Below are 20,130 nucleotides of genomic sequence, written 5' to 3' on the forward strand. Positions count from 1 at the left end.
ACTGGCGCTCGCTGATGTTTGTCCCAGTGTCATCGAGAATCTGCTTGCATCTGCTTAAAAGAGAAAGCAGGAGGGTCCGGTTCATGGTCTTCATTTTCAAATCAGCAGCAGGAAAGAGGCTCAGCAAGAATCACAATAAAGCAAAAGACACAGGGAGGAAAGAGAACTAAAGGGGATAGTGAATGGCAAGTGTTAGAGGCAGTCACTCGCCGCTTTAGGAAAGGCATGCCGTGAGCCTCCCACCCATTCTTGTGGAGACCTGATAAGGTGGTGTTTCAGATATTAAGAAGCCCACTTCTTTCCTTTTGCAGCCATAATGTGCACAACTGCACTCTTTTTTTTTTAAATGATTTCTGTAAAGATGTCATTTTGACCAGAAATTCATCAGAGTCCTTATAAGAATCCCCCCCTTATTTTTTTTCCAGAAATAACCTCTTTTTCTTTTCTCTTTTTGTAGCTCATCCTCTTTGTACTCTTTCCTTCACTTTCAATTTGGGGGTTGGATGCTGCAGAGACACTTGGATTGTTGTCAGCTCCGGTCAAGTAGTCTACTCATTTCAAAGAGTGTTGGGGTCAGAGGTTAAGTTGTCTCCAGTGTGTTGCAGCTTGACTGACACGGAGCTCCAAAGCAAACCCTTTGGCTTTTTCACTGGCTGTGTCTTACAAGTTGAACGCTTGCACACAAAAAAAAAAGTTTGGAGAGAGCAAAGAAAACAGTGAAATTAAATCTTTCCTTGATCTTATCACGTTTGACACAAATACTCAGCATAAACAAATTTAAACACACATCTCAAGACACAAAGTACTGAAAACACATGAAAGCACTAAACAAACGTCCGTGTTTTTCATTGATGCTCGCGTCCTCATTTTAGATATGTACCATGAATGGCGTGGACAGCTGCACAGCTGAGCTCAGAGAAACAAAAAAGGCAGGTAAAGTTGTAGCCTTTTAAAGAATGTACCAACTGGCTTGTTTTGGTGTGTGTGTGTGTGTGTGTGTGTGTGTGTGTGTGTGTGTGTGTGTGTTTCTGTTTAGTGGTGATAGCCAAAAGTCTTCCAAACCATCTATAGCCATGTGACTGACTAATGCCCCACTCTGTGCTTTTATAATTTACTGCAGCTCTGCTTTAGTCATTAAAGGGTGTGAAGGAGTGTTTATGAAAGGAGATATATTTATGATTTAGTGATCCAGAAATGCACCCCATCTTTAAAAAGCAGGTAGGAAACAACAAAGAAGGAAACTATGAAACACTATGAAAGAACTTTTAGTCGCTCCAAGGTGCTTTACGCCATCAGATTCTTTTTAACCTTCTTCTTACCATTTTTAGAGGTCCCCCCCCCCCAAATTTATTCTCTGTAAAGGTAGTAAGATTCTGGGGGCTGATTTATTCATATATTATTCTGTTGTAGATAGGTGCAGATAAACAGTTTATCCATGCCTATGTTTTTAAATGCATTCCACAAATTACACAATTCAGTGTTACAACTGTCCACTTTTATGCGTTTATTATAAATAGTAAATAGTGCTATATTTTACACAAAATGTTTTTACCAACAAAACAGTTTTACGCCATTGTAAATGAAGAGTGTAAAAAAAGAAAAAAAACATAACAAATGAGCATTATGTAAGACTTACTGAAGCACTTACATGTGCTTGTACAGGAGGACGTACAGAAAAGACACATGAAGACTAAATAAATAGGAAGTGGAAGTAATATTTGCAAGTTCCTTATAAAAAGAAAAAAAACTAGTTAAACACATGCAAAAGCAAAAATTAACTGTCAAACTGAATAATGTATTCACTGGCAGAGAATTTTTTTTTCTTTTTTTTTTTGGCTTAATGACATCACAACTATATGTTCTATCATTCATCGCTTGATGACTTCCCCTGATTGCTCAGTGCGTACAACCCAAAATGAATGACATTACGAAGACAGAGTGTGTTTTTGAGGTTATAACTGGGGAACATTTGATGCACGTTCATTTACATTACATGAGGTATGACTGTATTGCACTTTCTTTGGGTTGCAGCGGATTCACAATGACTCCACGTGGCTTCAGTTCATGTGTTCTTGCTGGTTTTCCCGGTGTAGTCACACGTTGATCGCCAAAGAGTTACTTAATTTACAGTTAATATCATTTTCCATGACACGGTTTTGATGAAGACATTCTTAGAAGAGCAGAAGTTCTTATGAAGTCTACCTTAGCTTGCATCTCTGCTACATGTTTAAAAAATAAAAATACTAAAAGGTCTTGAGTGGAATTACTTCTCATATCCCCGCCCTCCTACTTTTCCTCTTGAAGTATGGTGAATGATCAGCGCTTGGTTCTTGGAGCATGACATGACACACAAGCAAAGCAAGTGTCGGGTAACAAGAGCAACCATGCCTTTGGTTCTGATTATCCCAGACAACTACCTTCATCACTTCACCTTCATCTCAGAACGTTCACTTCTTGCCAAAGGAGAATGTCTGAATCGCTTTAGCCCCCACACTATGTCTTGCTGTCCTGGGGAAGTTGTCAGAGGCAGCGGCTGGTGGTGTTTTCCAGTGACAAATGTCAGCGAGGCCTGGCAAACCTCTTCTTCACACCACCTTGGGAGCTTCAAATAATAAAAGGCACCTAAGGGGAACATAAAAAGTTTATTTTATTTGTTTATTTTATTTACATACAACAGAAAATCTCATGGAGGTTTAAGTGTGAAATGGACAGTTAAATGTGAGACGTGATGTTGGTAGGGAGGGATGGTGAGAGCAGGTGGGAAAGAAATCTGGGACCCTTTGGTAAACTTCGGAATGAGAAGCTTTGAGAAAGCTCTGAGAATAAGTCTGGACATAGTTTGTACTTGGTGAGGTTGGTTACACTGCGCCGAGACAGAGCCTTAGCCTGGATCTCTGGCACTGCTTCACTGATCAATAACAACTCTAAATCTGACCTCCAGTGGGACACATGGTTCTAATCCGGACCTGCCAAGGGCCATAATCACCCCCTGTTAAAAAGCCTCTTACCCTGCTTTTATGCAGATACACGTACACGCCTGCGCACACATAGACACACATCCATTTGCCCCCACCCCCCCCCCCACCCCCCACCCCCCAGCTACATATGAGTCCCTCCCAGGACTGACTAAATTAATGACATCAAGATGTTGCCACTGATGGGCCAGTCAACATTTTGGTAGTGTACTTCAGATCAGGCCTAACAGCAGACTGCACACTCCCCTCTGGCCTGTCAAACGCACTTCGAGACACGAGTCCTTTCATTTTGGCGGCGATCTTTGTTACACAGGGGTCATTACATGGCTAGGTGAGCTAGACTGAGGATTTGATGGGCAAGCTCATCATACGCAGGGGTCACGAAAGGACAGTGAGTGAAAACGTGTGTGCTGGGATAAGCTTCGGGCCACGTGGATAGCCCGATGATGGTAATGTAAACTGAGGTAACCGCGCTGCAAGCATTCCCTAAAGTTTAATGTAATTTCAGCGCAGTGCTGGGCGATTTGAGAAGCTCACTCATCAGAAGGATCTGCGCAATTAAAGCAGAGGTTATGGTTTAGGCCTTTAAACAAACCTAAATCAGGTTGGAAGTCGGTATGAATTAGTGTTTTTGTTACAATATTATAACAAAAATTTAAAAAATTACATTGTACCTTGCTCTGACTGTACTGTCCATACTGGTAGGAAGGGTGGTGGTCCACATAGGCTGAGGAGGAGTAGGAGGGCGGGCAGTAAGACTGAGTGCTAGGCAGGGCGGGCATGCTGGTCAGGCCTGGTAGAGCCTCCAGGCGCTGGGAACCATGACAGCTAGCAGCCATACCACCATTGGGCTCCAGGCTCCCAGTCAATGGGGAAAGGGCAAAGTCACTCTGGGACTGATGTGGTACTCCACCTGGATTCAATAGGCCCATCACCTGAAGGCAGACAGAGGAAGTCTTGATTGTTTAGAACAGGAACTGGATTTAATTGAAGAGATTTTCTACTTACAGCGTGACCTTCAAAATAAAATATATTGCAAAGTAAATTTTGAAAAATCCCAAGGCAGTATCATACACTCATTTTATCCACTCCACACAGGTGGGCTGAAGTGTAAGCGCTCCTTCTCTCCCCCCGTTCACTGTCATAAATACATTATTACTAGCTTCCGTCACACATATGGTTCTCTTTATTTGGAATAGGAAGCTAACAGTGGCCAAAGCTTTAGCCCACTAGTGGAATCTGCTATAGTTCTTATGTCGTATTTGCAGAAGCAGGTTAATATATTAAGCAGGTTAATAAGCAGGTTAATAAAAATATTGGAGTATTTTTCTCTCATTGTTTACACTAGCCAACTCGTAGCATTTCCTTGAAATTAAACCAACAAAAAAAGAAAGTGTCTAAATTTGCTCAGTGTTGATTTTAAAAACAAAAACGCTGAGAACGTGATGTTTATTTTTGCTTAAATTCTGCCTAAAAAAAAAAAAGCAAATTTCACTTTCACGCTTTCACTTTCCCTTAATCATCTCACTTTCTCTTGAGACAAAAACCACAGTGTCCTTGTGAGGGCGAAGAGGTCAAAGGTTAGGTGGGATTGAGGGGTGGGGTGTGTTTGCATATGTGTCTGAGCGCTACATCTCCTACAAGCATGCAGCAGTAGGTGTTTGCATGCGCACGTGTATGTGTATTAGCAGTTTTTTGCTCCGATGTCAGGGATGTAGGGGTATCAATGATCCACCGGGAACAGCTGCACAAAGGTTTGCGTGAGAGGCAAAGTGAAGTCATTAAAATGTCTAAAAATGGACAAAAAGGGAGAACAAGAATTACAGTCCGTGTAGGAGGACGCAGAGCCGAAGCCAAGAGCAAAACCAGGAACTGTCTAACTGAAAAGAAAAAGATAAAGAATGAGTAGCGCCAAGTGGTTTAAAAAACAAAGGCTTTCACAGCGGACAGTCAGTTGGCGCACACACGCACATGTATGCTACAGAGGCAGCTTCGAGGGTGGCCGTGGCTCAGGTGATAAAAAGTGCAGTCTTCTAGTGGCATGGTTGCCAGTTTGATCCCCAGCTTATCAACATACTGGACAAGACACTGAACTCCATTTAATTCAAATGGCAGGCCAGCACCTTGTTTTCCACCCTTGTTGTATGAGTCGTTTGTCAATCAGAAATGCACTGCGATGCATTTAATTGAACTTAGTTAAGATTAAAAGCTGCTATATTAGTTCAAACTATTTAATTTCTTCAGTTATTTTTACATATTTTTTCTTTTTTCCCCTTTAGTATTTAGTTTCCATTTGTGCAGTCTAAATATTTTTGAACACGCAAGGCTGATATCTCAACTTCTGTTTACGTAGATTTCAAACAATACAATTCAGTCATGTTTTAGTAATTAAGACGTTTTATTTTTTAGTTAATATTTGATTAATAATGAATGAAACTAGGCCTTGCATGTCGCAGTACCTTCAGCCTTAAAGCTATTGTGTCTTTGGCCATGTGAGATCATTTGTATTGTAATGTAGCCCAGAAAAAAGAAAAAAAATGAGATGACAAATTTCACACCCATCGTTCTTCGCTGTATGAAAAGTTTGGATGGATTTCTCACTGTTGGTATTCATTTACACTCTCACATCCCTCTCCCCCGTTCCTACCAAATTGCAGCTCAATATCCAATGAATACTTAATCTTAGATATTCCCCGTGCATGTTTTTGCTATGAATCTACGAATTGTATTTAAGGATTCCTTGATTGTGTCTTCATCCAGTTTTGTTCTTGTGAGTCTTTCATGTTCTCTGGTCTGTTATTGTAAAATAGATTTTGTTCTCAGACTGCCTGATTAAATTAAGATTTTTTTTTTAACATTTTTCCCCACGTGGTGTTTCTTTACAAAATAAAACATATAGTACACATGATTGTGTTGAAATGCATGCACCATGTGTGTGCAAAGGTTAGTTTGCGTTGTATTTGCATGGCTTTCTGTCTGATCTAGGTACTCATGCCCTCTCTGTCTCCAACTGAAACAGCATCAGGTCCTGGTAGTATGTGTCTGTTTTGAGGTTGTTCCGGAGATTAGGACTCGGGGGGGTGCAAATCCTGGCCGCTTGCTTCCTTGGTGAGAAAGGATTGCTTTGGTATGCACCAGATCAGCAGCGAGACACAGGAGAAAGGGAAACCACTGGCGTGAACGCTACTCCCAAAGCAGAGCTAACTGTTCAGACAAGAATATCATCTATCTAAAGTAAACCTTATCCATATCAAAACTCCACGGTCCTCTCCATATCTGGAGTTGAATGAAACCGCGAAACGTCTGAAGGATCCAGTAGAGTAGATCAGATACTATAGACGAATTTGGAGGTCAGAAAAACGGATAAATCCAGCAAGGATTTGATACAAATTTGACCAAGCTACGTAGCTATATGACGAAACTGAAGAAGTAAAGTTTTCTGAGTGCAGAGAGGTCTTGAGGTATTAACTATCAATGTCATAGAATTTAATAAATTCTCATTTTCTCTGCCTTATTAAGTTAAAATCGGGAAATTAATTCTATCCTCATCTGAAATCGAGAAAAACGCATTGTAATGTACATTCAAACAGCTGCAATGGATACATAAATTAAAACAAATTAGCCAACAAAGTGAGTCATTTACATAAATTACACACCTTGTTACGAAGGGCTAGATTACTTCATTCCAATCAATTAAGACACTGGAACATTCAGTGATTGCAATTCCAGACTGAGAAAACATTCGAGGCATGCCGTCCGATTTGCAAGATGAGATGTCCGTTTAAATGCAGAGCGGCCCACTAAGGTTAATGTTGAAACCATCCATGAGGCCACAGCACCTTTGGCCTCTTTATTGGAGTTAAAGTCCATTGGTGACCCTGTGGGTGCAGGAAACTCAGCCCACAAGCATGAGCTCAGTTACAGGAAGGCTGCTACCAGCAAGCTTGCGTACCATTTACAAATTATGAGTTAGCAGACATGACTAACTTTGAATGCATTTAAAACCAGATGTTTCAGATGTTTGCCAAAGTGGTCAGTTATAGCTTCAGCCACAATGGTGCCACCTACTGCTTTCTAACTGTGCACCTCAGTGGCCACAACAAAGCTCTTCTTCTTCTTTTTTCTCGGTATATACATCCTCAGGCATTCACAAAGTAAGAAACCTGCCCGGAGCTGTTTTTTTATCTGAGCCTGACAGGAGTCTGAGATTCTCTCTCATGGGAATTAAGACTCAGCATGCATTGCATGTGAGCCCGCCACCCTTTGTGGCGGTTAAAAGCTCGTTTTACGCCTGTTAGTCTATCTTCTGAGCTGGTAGGGAGCCACTGATGGACACTGATGACTGTGTAATCGACCATAATTGTCTTTTCAGTTTTGATTTGTGTCATCATCCGACATCCGTACATCCTTCCTCACGTCTGGTCCTTTCTGCCCCTCCAAAGACTGACGTTTGCCACATTTTAAATTCATCAAGCTACCCGTCGGAATAAACAAAAATGAAAAGCTACCGAGTTCTTTAGCCTAACAAGGTGTCATCTGTGTCGCTGCAAAGCTGTCTATGAGGCCACACACAGAAGTGCGAGTGCCCGTGTGTCATTATTCCAACATATGGTGGACTTCTCGAACCGCAGCGAAGGACTGCTTCTTTTTTTGTTATGTGTGGATAGGTGTGTGCTTGTATTTCAGTCTAATTAATGTTTGTTTATGCAGAAGTACAATAACTTGGCGATAAATGTATTGCTATGTATTTTAACAACAGATTGGCAGACTGACCTGCGGTGAGAGGCTGTTGCTGATGGTCGGGTTGACGGCGTTGGTGTGTCCTGCTGGGGCCACAAAGTTTTCTGAATATCCTGAGAAGCCGTGTCGACCAGAAGACAGGCAGTACGCAGAGCTCCCATCCTGGGAACTGGCTGAGGAGCTGAGCCCACTCTGGTGCACAGAGGTGGGTGGTAGAGGCTGCGGTCGGTGGACTGTACTGGGCTGCTCAGAAGCTGCTGGATAAAATTAGATGAAACATTTTATTTAAAATCCGATTATTCTTATAAAAACACAAACATGTGCGATAAGAAGAAATCTGCAAAATCATTACTCAGGTATGCTCAGATTCGTTCAGCTATGCTCACCTTGAGCTATAGAAGTCTGAGGGTAGGGGCTGTCTGACAGTTGATAGGGTTGCAAACCGGGCATAGCTGATGGGGGGAAACCACCAGGGATGAGGTGGTTGAACGCCATCAGTTGATTAGCCCCTGCTTGCTTCCTCCACCGGGCTCTTCGGTTACTGAACCACACCTGAGAGAGTAACATAGGCAAGTGTTTATTTTTCTCCTAACCCAATAGGGTTTGCCATCAGGCCAGTGAAGGTATATGTGCACATGCCAGGCCAGTCGGTGTGATTACAAGGAGCTGAACTGACAGAGATCTTAACATTTGTAAAGTGAAGTGAAATGACACACATTACTGCTTTGTGTGCCATGGCTGGTCGCTGGGTTCAGATAAGGCTGGAGGGTTGTTACGGTTGTTAAACCCTATAATTAGGAAACCGTCTTAAACAAGAGTCTATTTTGTGATATTTGATGATCTTAACATAGCGCTTTTTGAGGAGTTTGCCAAAAATAGGACACTGTTTTCACACACGGTGGCTGTAGTGAATCTGCATTTTGTCTGTCTGCATGTGCAGGGGCAAAGGGTCAAGGGTTTTTAGAGGAACACATGTCTAATAGCTGTGAGGAATGCGTGGCAACATCTCAAGGCTATTTAATGCCCATGTGACACAAAGTCATGACGGACTGACACACTGCTATACTGTCAAGATTCAGGTCTCCAAAACTTTTCCGTGCGTGGGTCTAACCTGAACTCGAGCCTCGGTGAGTTTGGCCCGCTGAGCCAGCTCCTCTCGCGTATAGATGTCAGGGTAGTGCGTGCGTTCGAAAGCCCTCTCCAGCTCCTCCAGCTGTTCTGCCGTGAAGGTAGTCCGACTCCGACGCTGCTTCCTCTTCAAAGGCAGACCCGGCTCGGAGTCCACATCGGAGCCCTCGTCTGAGTGACTGGCTGGGATCAGGAAACAAACTCTGTGTTAATTCGATATTCAGAGGAGTCAGGCTGACACAGAATGAAACACTGTAGTAAATACTAAGCTGGGGTACAATAGCAGGATCTGATACAATAGATTGTGCTGAGTGCAACACATGGTGCAGAGCCACTTTAGATTGTATCCTCCTGCTCCCTTAAACTCCTCAGTGGTTCCTGAGGGGATCAAAAGCCAGAGGCTGCTTGAACATGGATTAAAGAGGACTACATCTCTCTGGGGTATCCATTCCCTGGGACACTGTGTCTCTTCCAGTCTTAGCCATGCTGTGTCCTATGCCGATAGGGTCCCATAGTGAAAGGCAGTCAGCCTTTTGCAGGTGCTTCTTAATCTGTTTGTTCAGTTGAGGGCAGGAGAGAGCAACTGGGTAACTGGGAGACAGCCATTGGGACCTAATTCAGCAGAAGAAGGGAATCATTGAATACTTGAGACCATAGACAACCATTTCTGAATTTTGAGGGGGAGGTTGCCCATCTATTAAATAATGATTAAGCTCCACAAACTAGCGTGACAGTCTTCCATTGTCCACCATTACGTATGTGCAATCCCCCCCCCCCCCCCCCCCCCATCATTCTCACTCATATGCACACTCACAAACATGCATCTGCTGCGCCTGAGCTACGGGTTTTCACTCGGTGAATGTAGACTGTGACAATGTGTCAAAAACAGATGGAAATAAGACAGAGTTGGAATCCACTTCCAAATCCACCCCAGAGGGACCCCTTAAAGCTCATGAGGAGGGTTCACTGCACCTTTTCGACACTCAAACTATGCAGCAAACACCTCTACGCCGAGGGAGACGAAATAAGTGGCTCAAAACCAGACGGACAGGTGTAAGCAGCAGAAAGGCTTCAGCAGAAGACCGAAGCTTGGCTATTCCCCCCCAAACAGACAGACATTCTCCCTCTGCCCTTCAGATTTAAAGCTTTAATTAAAAAGTGCCAAGTCAGACAACAAGGAGGGGGTGGGGGCTAGAGGCAGAGATCTCCCCTCGCCTCTGGAGTCTCTGGAGCCAAGCAGGAAATGTTTGTGCTGGTTGCCAGTGTGTGTCTGACCAGGCATTACACACGGATTTGGCCTGAGGGAATGCTGCTGTGATAAGGACCGCCAGCACACAAGATTCTGATGCTGAGAAGAGCTCTTTATTACATTTGGACTGAGGGTGCCACGTAGGTGTATAGGCGATCAGTGATTGGTTGGATGCTTCAATAGGTTTGGAAAGTGCAACTCTGAGCATGGGCTGTTTTTTGTGTTGTTTTTTTCCAGGTAAAGTTTGGCCTGAGACGCACTGAAGCACATTTTATATGTAAAATACATGTCCGACACAAAGAGAGACTTTGGATTAAAGTAAAACTTTGCTTATAAAAGGAAACTTATTTTGTATTTCTCTGTGCATTTTCTATAAATCAGCAACTTGAGGAGAGTACATCTCAAGATGAGGAAGCGAGCACAGCTATATCCAGTGCCATTACCATTTTAATAATGGGCGAACAGAGAAGGAAAGAAAAAAAAAGACAATGAATGACGGCAAAGAAACGCAAAAAATTCTTGAGGGAGGGAAGGCGAACTCATAAAACTCCTCAGAGGAGAAAGCTCCCCATTGGCATTGTATATCATGTTAACTACAAGGTTGGGGGTGGATCTCCTCGCCTGCACCCTTTTACCTTTTATTTCTGTCTTTCCTTCTCCTTTCCCTCCCTGTTTTTATTATTAGTAACTACTAAGAAAACAGTCCGTCACAGAGTGTCCTTAATGGTAAATGACAGTGTTGCTTTTGTCATCCTCTAGCATGCTCTCTCTCTTTTTCTCTCTTCCTCTCTCACTGTCTTTCTTTTTTTTTTTGTTGGGGGGGGGGGGGGGTGTTGTTATGTGGCCAGGCCTTTGTATCTTTGCAGGGAAAAGCCTGTGGCAGGGCTCTATTGGACCGATTACCACGCTCCATCTGTAGGAGCCATCAGGGACGCCCGGGCCCGCATTCAGGGGCCTGTCACCTGCCCAGCAGGGGAGTGGAGGGGGCTGAAGGGTGAGATGGGGGCTGTAGAGCCAGGGGCTGAGTGGGGGAATGAAGAGTGGGAGGGAGAAAGGGGGGGGGGCACAAAGGAGTCTGGAGAAGGGCTACTGAGGGCTGTGGAGGGGCACAGCAGGGGAGCACCCCTTCATCCCCTCCCTCCATGGCCTGAGGGGCACAAAGTTGGGGGATGGGGAGTTGAAGGGTTGACATGGTGAGGAGATGGGAGGCTGAAGGCACCTGAAGAAGATGATGGGGAAGGCGTGCTGGGTGCCAAGCTAAGGCAAATTGGGGTGCTGGTTATTCTTTAGGACCTGTCCCTTAAATCTCATCAATTTACTTCACTGCTCTTGTCTTCTGCTCTCCCATCATTGCATCTGCATCTTTGACTTTTTTTTTAAAAACACTTTCCTGCACTGACATCAGTTTTTAAGGCATGCTGATGCAGAAGCAGGCTTGTTCCCACACATTCCCTGCAACAAAACGACAGAAGAGGATACTAACCGCACAAAGGAAGGCCTCGACCTCCTTACTTAAACACCCAAATCAAATTTTACGCTGGAGCTAAAGCACCGGGGAGCTGAAAATACTCCATCGCTCCTCACAGTTTGGCCCTGGCTCTGACGGGCGTCCTAACAGAAAGATAGATTATTATCCCACAAGCGGAAATTGAGGTTGCTGAAGAATAATCCACGAAACAGTTGTTTCAAAAGAGAGCAAGATGTAGTATAATAAACTAATAAGAAGCTAGTTCAGATAGAAGAACAGATATGACTGTGTTTATCGCAGTTTAAGGAGCTCAACAAGTGAATTCAACAGGTTCCTTTCCCTGATCAGAAATTCAAGACAAAAAAAAAACAAAAAAAAAAAAACAAGTGTATTCACAGACGAGCGTGCAGGCAGATAAAATGTAGAGGGCAAGGACAGTGCTGCAGACCCACCATGCAAGATAAACCCAACCACATATTGATCGAGAGAGGAGACTGACAGGCAGGGAAGATAAACTCCAGAGGGTCACAGATGTGAACTTGGGGAATGTCCAGTTCCATTAGCGTCACCTGCAGCAGGAGTGCCTCAAACAAGCCAAAAAAACCCAAGAGAGGGTTTCGACTGTTAGGAATAAAGGCTGCTCTTGTGTATTGCAGAAACTACCTCGGCCAGGGCTTGCCTTGCCAAGCATTCACCCCCCCCCCCCCCCCCTCCACTTACCCTTTCAAGAGATGTTAATATGAAGAGACACTGCGCTCATACATGCATATAAATTTACACACATGCACTTTGAAACGAGAAACAAACCAAAGAGGTGGAGAGAGAAGTGTGAGAGAGACTCAAAGTACATACTGAAGGAAGGAATAAAGTAAGAAATCAAAAAAGACGAGAAAGTCTCAAATGAAGAGGGAAACGAGGGGATGAGGAAACACAGAGGAAAGAGAAAGCGAAGCAGAGCATATGTGGCAGTTTATAGTCTCATCTTGATAGGGGCTGGCTTAGCCCGTCCTCCAGGGGCTGTTAATAGAGAAGGTAATTGAGCTGGTGACATGTGTTCGCAACACAAAACAAAGGGCAGAAGAGACAAATGAACTAGCTATTTGCCCAAGGAAGTAGATGTGGCCCTTTCAGGCCACAGAGCACAGTGCGAGTGGGCCACTGAATAAAATAGTGGCATGCCACATAGAGCCAGAGCGAGCAGATGCACTGAGGGAAAGAATGGTTAACTGACAGCTTATGGGCTCAGCTGGGGTTAACAGTTAAGGGGGAAATGGGAGTGAGTGGGCTGCTCACTTGACTTGCTAAAGAGCCCCCAGGAACCCGCAGCTGCCTGGGAAAAAAAAAAAAAAGGGGGGGGGGGGAGAAAAAGTGAGAGATGATGATGTGATGGACATAGAAAAAAAAATGGAGCGAATAAGCGGAGGAGGTTAGCACTTAACGGACAAAGAAATAGCCGGCAATATGAAGTTGAAAGATGTATCTCTGTCTAATATCGGTGAGGGTGACAAAAAAAGCACAAATGGCCCTGCGTAGCTATTATGTGTGCCCAGTGTGCGGTGGTTATTATTTAGTTCCACCGCAGTGCAGTTAGGTGACAGTTTCACGGTGGCATTTCCACCCTCGGGGCACGGACAAAGCAACTGCAAAGAACCCACGCAGGGCTGCAGCAACAGGCCAGTCTGCCGCACGTTCCAGTCACACAGAGACCAACCAGCAGAGCTCCCCATCAGCTCTGCCCTGTTAGGCAAAACAGACACCCGAACCAATTACCTGACGCAGGACAGCCGGAATATGGTTCTCGGATGCAGGAAAGATGTACGTGTTACAAAAAGAAGGTTATTTGTGCGTCATGGATCCTTCGGTGTAACATCCTGACACTGGTTTGTCCGTTGACAGCTTTTCCCAAACATTATCATAACCTCATTTCCTGGGGCCTGATAGTTTTAACAGTGAAGTGACCCCAGGTTAGCCCCTGACCTTTTCACACACACAGCACCGCAGCGGAGTCAGCCTCGCCACTGACCCTGCAACAAAACTGCACAGATACTCAGAGAGAAAAACCATCAACACATTCCACACTTTAATTTTTCAGACCCTACAAATGTCTATGATTTATTTATTTATTTTTACTTAAATGGTAGGAAATAAGCTGGAAACTAGAACACACATTTCTTTACTTAAAAAAAATGTTGTCTTCCTTGTTCAGAGTGAGAAAAAGAAATAAATCAAAACAGCAGCAGAGTTGCGTTGGCACGTCCGTAATGTGCAATGTGCTGGATGAAACTGCTTCACAAAACCTGAGGCTAAACAAAGTTAAGTGATTGACAACGCTGTCTGGCTTTACTCAATTAACTATCCCATTGTGGCTCTTCTTTGGAGAGTCCCCTCGCTCCCGACCCTTTTCTCTCCTCGCTCCTTTATCCTCCCCATCACAGACTTTTGCTTGGCTAATACTTCCAAGAAAATAGAGAGCTCTTTTTCTACTGGGGCTCCTCTCCTTGACCTTCTATTGCTCGATGCTTCTTTTTCAGTAACTTCACAGTGTCTTTGGGGTTAGTGGGGAGAATGCAGAGAGTACATCAGCGCCGAGGGGCCGGCTCAGGGCAGGACCCCAGCCCATTACTTCAAAGTTGGCCCGCATTCATTAATTGTCCTTTGAATTAATATTGGAGGATCACAATGTGGGTGCCAACAGAGAAAGAGGCTTTAATGAAGCATAGAGTCTGCATTCAGTTGCAGATCAGCCAGTGTGGATTTTTTCCATTCTTTTTTGGAGCAGGAGAGAGCGTTGAGAGTGGTGCCGACTAGCAAAATGTGAAAGTGCTGAGTATTTTAAGTAGAGTAGAAGGGCAAAGAAGTATCTATCCACCCATCCATCTATGAATTTGGGCTGTTTTCCCAGCAGTCTAACAGGATAAATAAGCATCATAAGCACTCTCAACACAGGAAAACACAGAGTGAGCCCCACATATAAATTTTTCCATTATCCAGCCCTGAGAGGAAAATGGAAATGTGGCTATAGCAGACATTCCTCTGGTTGCACTGAGGCCTTCTGTCTCCTGTCTCCTCCAAAACTCCAGTCGCATGTTCTACAAAATCTCTCTCTCTGTTTACAGTTAAGGGTTATTGCTATGTTGCCTGGATGCCTCTGTTCCCTGTGTGTGCCCGAAATGTTATCTGTTTATATACTTAGATGCCTCATGAGAGCCTAAGTTATGAAACTTGAAAATTGGATTAAAGAGCCTGTATGTAGCCGGCTACGTGCGGAAGTTTGTTATTGCAATAGCTTCTCCTTTGTTGGCGGTTCAGATCAACCTATATTACATACGCATTTCTGACCGCTTTAAAATACGGCACAGGCCTGAACGCAGTTGCAGACTTTCTGCTCTCCTCGCTCTCCAAATTTCCCCCTCATTCAAAAGCCATGCCAAAATCACAGGGAGCCAGTAACCCAGTTTATTTACACAAACAAAGTCCTACTCAGCTCCTTTGACAAAAGCAGCTAAATCTTTCATGTTTTGTCAGCACTTGATTCCTCCTGTCCCTCTGGCTATTTGCCTGCCTCTGGACAATAGAGGCAGGAGAATGGCAGCAGATTGTTGGAATGCACCTCAATGAAACCAATTATTACATGTTGACTGCGTTCACCATGGCAGATTTGAAAGAACTGAGCTCATTCATTTTGGCACCACGGGACTCCCTTTTTAAAGAAAAGTTATCCCTTTGACTGTTTGTATTTCTGAGCTTTCTTCCCCCCCGCCTCCTCCTTCTTCTTCTTCTTTTTGCCTTTCACCCCACTGCCATAAATGGATCCTGCAAGACTTGCTGCTCTAGCTTCGATGACTTTGGTTACTTTAATTAATTGTATGACGCTAAAGGCTAAAGTGCTAAGAGAATGGAGGAAAGGATGCTATCAATTAACACATCCCAAGAACAAGAACAGCGTTGCACAATTCAGTGTTCCTGTAAATATCACACACCCAAGATACAATGAGTTGCTTGACTGCTTTATTAACAAATATATATACACACATATATATAAATTGTAAACCAACTTGCTCAACCGTACGCGCTGTTTAAACTTTGTCAAGTCTACTTTCACTTATGCAGGAAATGGAACAATCAAACCCTTTCCCACAATGTTCCAGCCACTCACCAATGCCATTGGCCTTCCTGATATATACTTTAACCCACAAACCTTAGCAGTCCTTTTTTTCCCAGACAAATAAATCTAAATGAGTCAGCTTTGATCTTAGCACTTAAGGAAAGCCAACAATAGTGGTAGAAGAGAAAGGGGCAGAGAGCAACAGGCTTCTCTCTACCACAACAATAGCCTCTACAAACACCTACTTAATCAATATTTGGCCAGAAGACACTCTCTCAGTCCCCAAACCACCCTTTTCACATTCTAATGAAGTCTCATAAAAGAGGGGGGAAAGAAGAAAAACTCAACTACTTCCACAAAGAGACAAGAATGAAATTGTACTTTTCTCAATAGAGAAATGTGCTTTAAAGATGATTGCGTGTAGGATGTCACCTATTTGGTGGAGAGAGAGAGAAAGGAGAAACTTCTATTTATTTGTTTATTTTGTTCTGACAATTAAAACAATTCCTAAAAATCATTCAAATTACATTTTTAAACATATTTAAACAACTAGGTCTTCGGCTTGGGGCGATGAAGCAAATCAGGGTCAAGAAGAAATTATGCGTATGAAATCATAATTTGCTGGTGTATCCATCTACGATCAGAATCTAATCGGATTTTTATTTTGTATCCCCCCCCCCCCCTTCCCTTACAAATGAGTTGAAGAAGTTTAACAAGCAGGCCTGATCAATACTGTGGATGTTCCTCGTCTGGTGGAGGGAAGTGCCCACAGTCACTCCATTAAATGTATGCGCCCTAGGCGGAAAGGAAAGGGGCGGACTTTTTCTGGGATGAAAGTGGAGAGAAATAAAAGGGTTCGGGTTTAATCTAGTGAAGAGTGAAGAGTTTCCCTGCGCTCGCTCGCTGAAGGCGTCATGCTCGCTGCGCAAAGACAAAAAGCGGCGATAAAAGCTCCGTGCGCAACAGTAACGGAACCGTTCGATTTGACTGGCGTGAATTTAACACATCTCCACATTTCACAAAACTGCGAGCCTTTTGTGAGCTGCGGAATGCGTTAACTCAATGTTAATTTTATTTTCTCCTCTTAGAAGAATTCCCGTCTGGTAAAATAGAACAAGAGTTCGCATTTCAACAGAAATATATTAGGAAACTCTGCATTATTTAGGCTAAAACAGCAGCATAATTACTCCTCGTGTAGCAACTATAAATTCAATCACGTCTCCAATAGCAACAGTTTCATTTCAGTCCTCAACAGGTCGAAAATCAACAGGTGATTGTCTGATTCTGGTTTCTTCCCTTTTTTCCCCTTTGATGTGATTTGTTCTGTAAACACTGACGAAATCCTCCAAACTGGCACTTTTTTGGAGGAGTCTATAAACCAGGTCGCACTGGGCCTGTTGGTGTCCCTGAATAATTCATCGCTCATTGCGGGTTCATAATGTCTTCTCCCGGCCTTTTGTCAGCGCAGCTTTTTTTTTCTCCTCCTCCCTTTCTTTCCCTATTTTGAAAGAGCCTGGCATTTTATTGTACACCACTGAGCCGCTCACTGGAGTTTGGCTTTTTTGTGCGTCATACCGAGGTGTGACTCTAAATGGACTCGCGATGCTTTGTGCTCAGAAGTTCATTCGCAGTGTCCGATTAAGTGTTTAAAAAAAGAAATAAATTCTCAGGCCTGGGAGTTACACAAATGTTTGATTTTGAAAAAACTATTTGTTTAACTCTCACAAGTGTATGCGCATGCGTGAGCATCTGAGATTTTAAAAATTCAAACATTTCCAGAAAGTAATATCGAAATTATTATTATTATTATTCATTTTCTTTCTGATACAAACAAACGGCAAAGCACAAGCGGATTTCACCAGCCTGAAAAGCCTTGCTCATAAGCTACAGACAACAAAACCGACCACACACAATTAACCATTTAAAAGCCATAAACAACCAGATCTTACTTTTCTACTCAAATTCGTTTCTTAATTTTTTTTTCTTTATCAACATTCTCCTGGACAGTAACATGAGCACACAGCGCATTGAAATCATAAATGAAGAACTTACATCGATCTCCCAGAATGCCATCGATGCTGTGTTTCGTCCGTGGCTCGTTTTCCTCCATCGCCCTCTTTACGACTTCTTCATCCTCCTCCTCATCCTCACCAGCTCCGCCGAATTTGGAGCGCATGACGCGGCTGATGGCGCTCACTGAGTCAGACGGAAAAGTTCGGATAAGTTACAGAAAGAAAGAAAAAAGTAAAATCATTCTTTAAAAAAATACTTCATTATCAAATAATTAACAAAAAAATGTTCAGAATCCCTTACACCAACAAATTTTGCGCTCGTTTTTGTTGATTAAAATGATCCCATCACTTTTAAGCGGGGAAGATGAAATGATTTTTCCACATCGTTCCTTCCGGTTATAGTTACAATATTTTATAATTGTCTGTACCTGAGGGGACGTTGTTTCTGTCGCAGATTCCGTCTTTCAGTAGTTTGTCCCTAATTTCCCAGCTGAACATTCCCGGGTTTTCTCTCTTATACTCTTCGATTTTCTTGTCAATCTCTGGAGAAGCGGTTTGCTTCGGTGGGAAAAGGGAGAAATCATATTTTAAATAAGGGTTATATATATATATATATATATATATATATATATATATATATATATATATATATATATATATATATATATATATATATATATACATATTTCTAGACACACGTTTTATTTTGGCTGAATGTCTAAAAAAGAAAAGGTTGGGGGGGGTTTAATATCAGCTGTTGAATTTTTTAATAACGATTGCAAATTTCCAGATTATTAAATCTGTGAGTTTAACAACAGTGAAGATTTTTATTTTGACGGGAATGTGTTGTCTGAGCGTGTTCTGAAAAGCTTTGCTGAAATAACCTGTGGACACTGGCTCTTGAATAATAATCAGACACAACATTAGCCGTCCCGTCTCTCACCTTCGGCTTGCTGCCTCCGATGGCCCCCGGTCTGATAGAACCCGTCTCCTGGTACCGGCAGAGAATTTTGGAGACGCAGCCGTGGGACACCCGCAGCTGACGGGAGATGACGCACGGCCGGATACCGTGATGGGCCATCTCCACTATTTTATGTCGAATGTGGTTGGGAAGAGGTCTGCCGTTTATGAAGACACCACCGAGCTGGTTGACCCGACCCTGTCCTAACGGAGTCGAGACTATAGACAACAAGAGGTTTAGTTTGTGAAACACCTGAAAACTAGACAACTTGCCTCTTATCTTTTCAGCAAAACACTTTGGAAACTGTATATGTATAAAATAAATAAACAAACAACAACTCCTCACAACTCTCATGTGACAGGCTATGTTGGAATAAGAGCAGTGAAATATGTAAAAGCATTTATAAAATATATATTGGCCAGCTGGACAATTGTGTTATTAAACACATCGTTTTTTAAAGGTTACATTTAGACACAAAAACTACACTTATGCTTAAATAGTAGGCATAAAATAGACATGAAATATTACAAATTCAAAACCAATCACCATATAGCGCAGTCAGACTTTCTCTCCAGTAACAGACATTTAAAGTCAAGTTTTTGTTTTTCGTTTTGTTTTGTTTATTTTTGGTTTTGGTTTTTTACAGTTTTAAAGATGTTCCGCAGTCACTTTTTCCACCTTTGCTCAAGTTTTTTTTGCTTTAAGTTGAAGTTTAGTTTTAGATGTGCGAGCAGTAGCAGCTGGATGAGGTTTCTTACCTTCTAGAGAGTATCCTCCTCGCGGGTAATTCTGATGGGGAGTCGGCCTCATCATCCTCGGTAAACCTCCTGCAAGTGCTGTCATGTTTCCTGACTTTCTGTCAGGTCGCTTCACACGTTTAACGTAGCTACCTTGGTAGATTTTAATCCAACAAGACGCTCCTTCTTTTGTTAGTTTAGACGCCCTCTTTGCATTCGTTGAGTAACAGGTTGCCTCGACCGCAGCGCACCGAATTCCTCATAAGAGTTACTGGTTGCTTTCCGGTGATCGATGTGGGCTGAGGGGTGAGTTTAAATCAAAGTGCTGGTTGCCCTGGCAGTCCTGCGGGGACTATGAAGATGCTGTGCGAGGATGGATTGAAGTTAAACATTTTATCTGTGCTCGCTGTCCCCTCTGACTCTACCGCGCGCATGCTGATTGGTCAAAGATCCGGACGTTCAGGGCCAGGGGGAGCTGTGTGATTGGACGTCGGGCCCTCTCTTGTCTTTGGACTGACCTCACGAGGTCAGCTTGTCACGTCACAGGCTTCTGTGCGTGAAACTTCTCACAGCGAGAGCAACTCTTAACAAAACAAATTCACCAGATCTGTTCGATTAATAGTTCTTGCCTGGCTCTGCTGAGATGATGATGCCACTGCTGGGCCTCAAATGAACAGCGCGAGACGATTAGCCTACAGAAGCAGCTCGACTGCGGTTAGATTTTACAAATCTGACGATTCTTTTTGAAGTCATCT

At 43.2% G+C, this 20,130-nt stretch overlaps 1 protein-coding gene across 2 annotated transcripts; it reads right to left on the bottom strand.

Moving 5' to 3' along the window:
• Window positions 1-1,484: 1,484 nt before the first annotated feature.
• On the bottom strand, window positions 1,485-19,733 carry pax3a (paired box 3a). Of its 2 annotated transcripts, none has more exons than XM_085438669.1 (9): window positions 19,397-19,733; window positions 18,621-18,856; window positions 18,106-18,235; window positions 17,718-17,861; window positions 8,827-9,026; window positions 8,102-8,267; window positions 7,749-7,969; window positions 3,650-3,910; window positions 1,485-2,622 (listed from the first exon to the last, which is right to left on the bottom strand). In XM_085438669.1, the coding sequence occupies exons 1-9, from the start codon at window positions 19,479-19,481 to the stop codon at window positions 2,605-2,607; spliced, it is 1,461 nt and encodes a 486-aa protein (XP_085294795.1). In that variant the 5' UTR covers window positions 19,482-19,733; the 3' UTR covers window positions 1,485-2,604. The 2 variants fall into 2 exon arrangements, with proteins under 2 accessions (XP_085294795.1, XP_085294794.1); XM_085438668.1 differs by having other exon boundaries at window positions 7,749-7,972.
• Window positions 19,734-20,130: the final 397 nt, after the last annotated feature.

Source organism: Copadichromis virginalis, linkage group LG18, assembly GCF_057382275.1.
Source record: "Copadichromis virginalis isolate Kocher_CV1m ecotype Utaka linkage group LG18, C_Virginalis_male_GT1.1, whole genome shotgun sequence".
Lineage (NCBI taxonomy): Eukaryota > Metazoa > Chordata > Actinopteri > Cichliformes > Cichlidae > Copadichromis > Copadichromis virginalis.

Excerpts from the sequence above, each read along its gene's own strand:
- pax3a (XM_085438668.1), bottom strand. The coding sequence starts at position 19,481 with ATGACAGCACTTGCAGGAGGTTTACCGAGGATGATGAGGCCGACTCCC. Across the intron at positions 9,027-17,717 it reads TGGCATTCTGGGAGATCGAT|CCAGTCACTCAGACGAGGGC; the intron begins GTAAGTTCTTCA and ends TCCTGATCCCAG. Across the intron at positions 8,268-8,826 it reads TCACCGAGGCTCGAGTTCAG|GTGTGGTTCAGTAACCGAAG; the intron begins GTTAGACCCACG and ends TTACTCTCTCAG.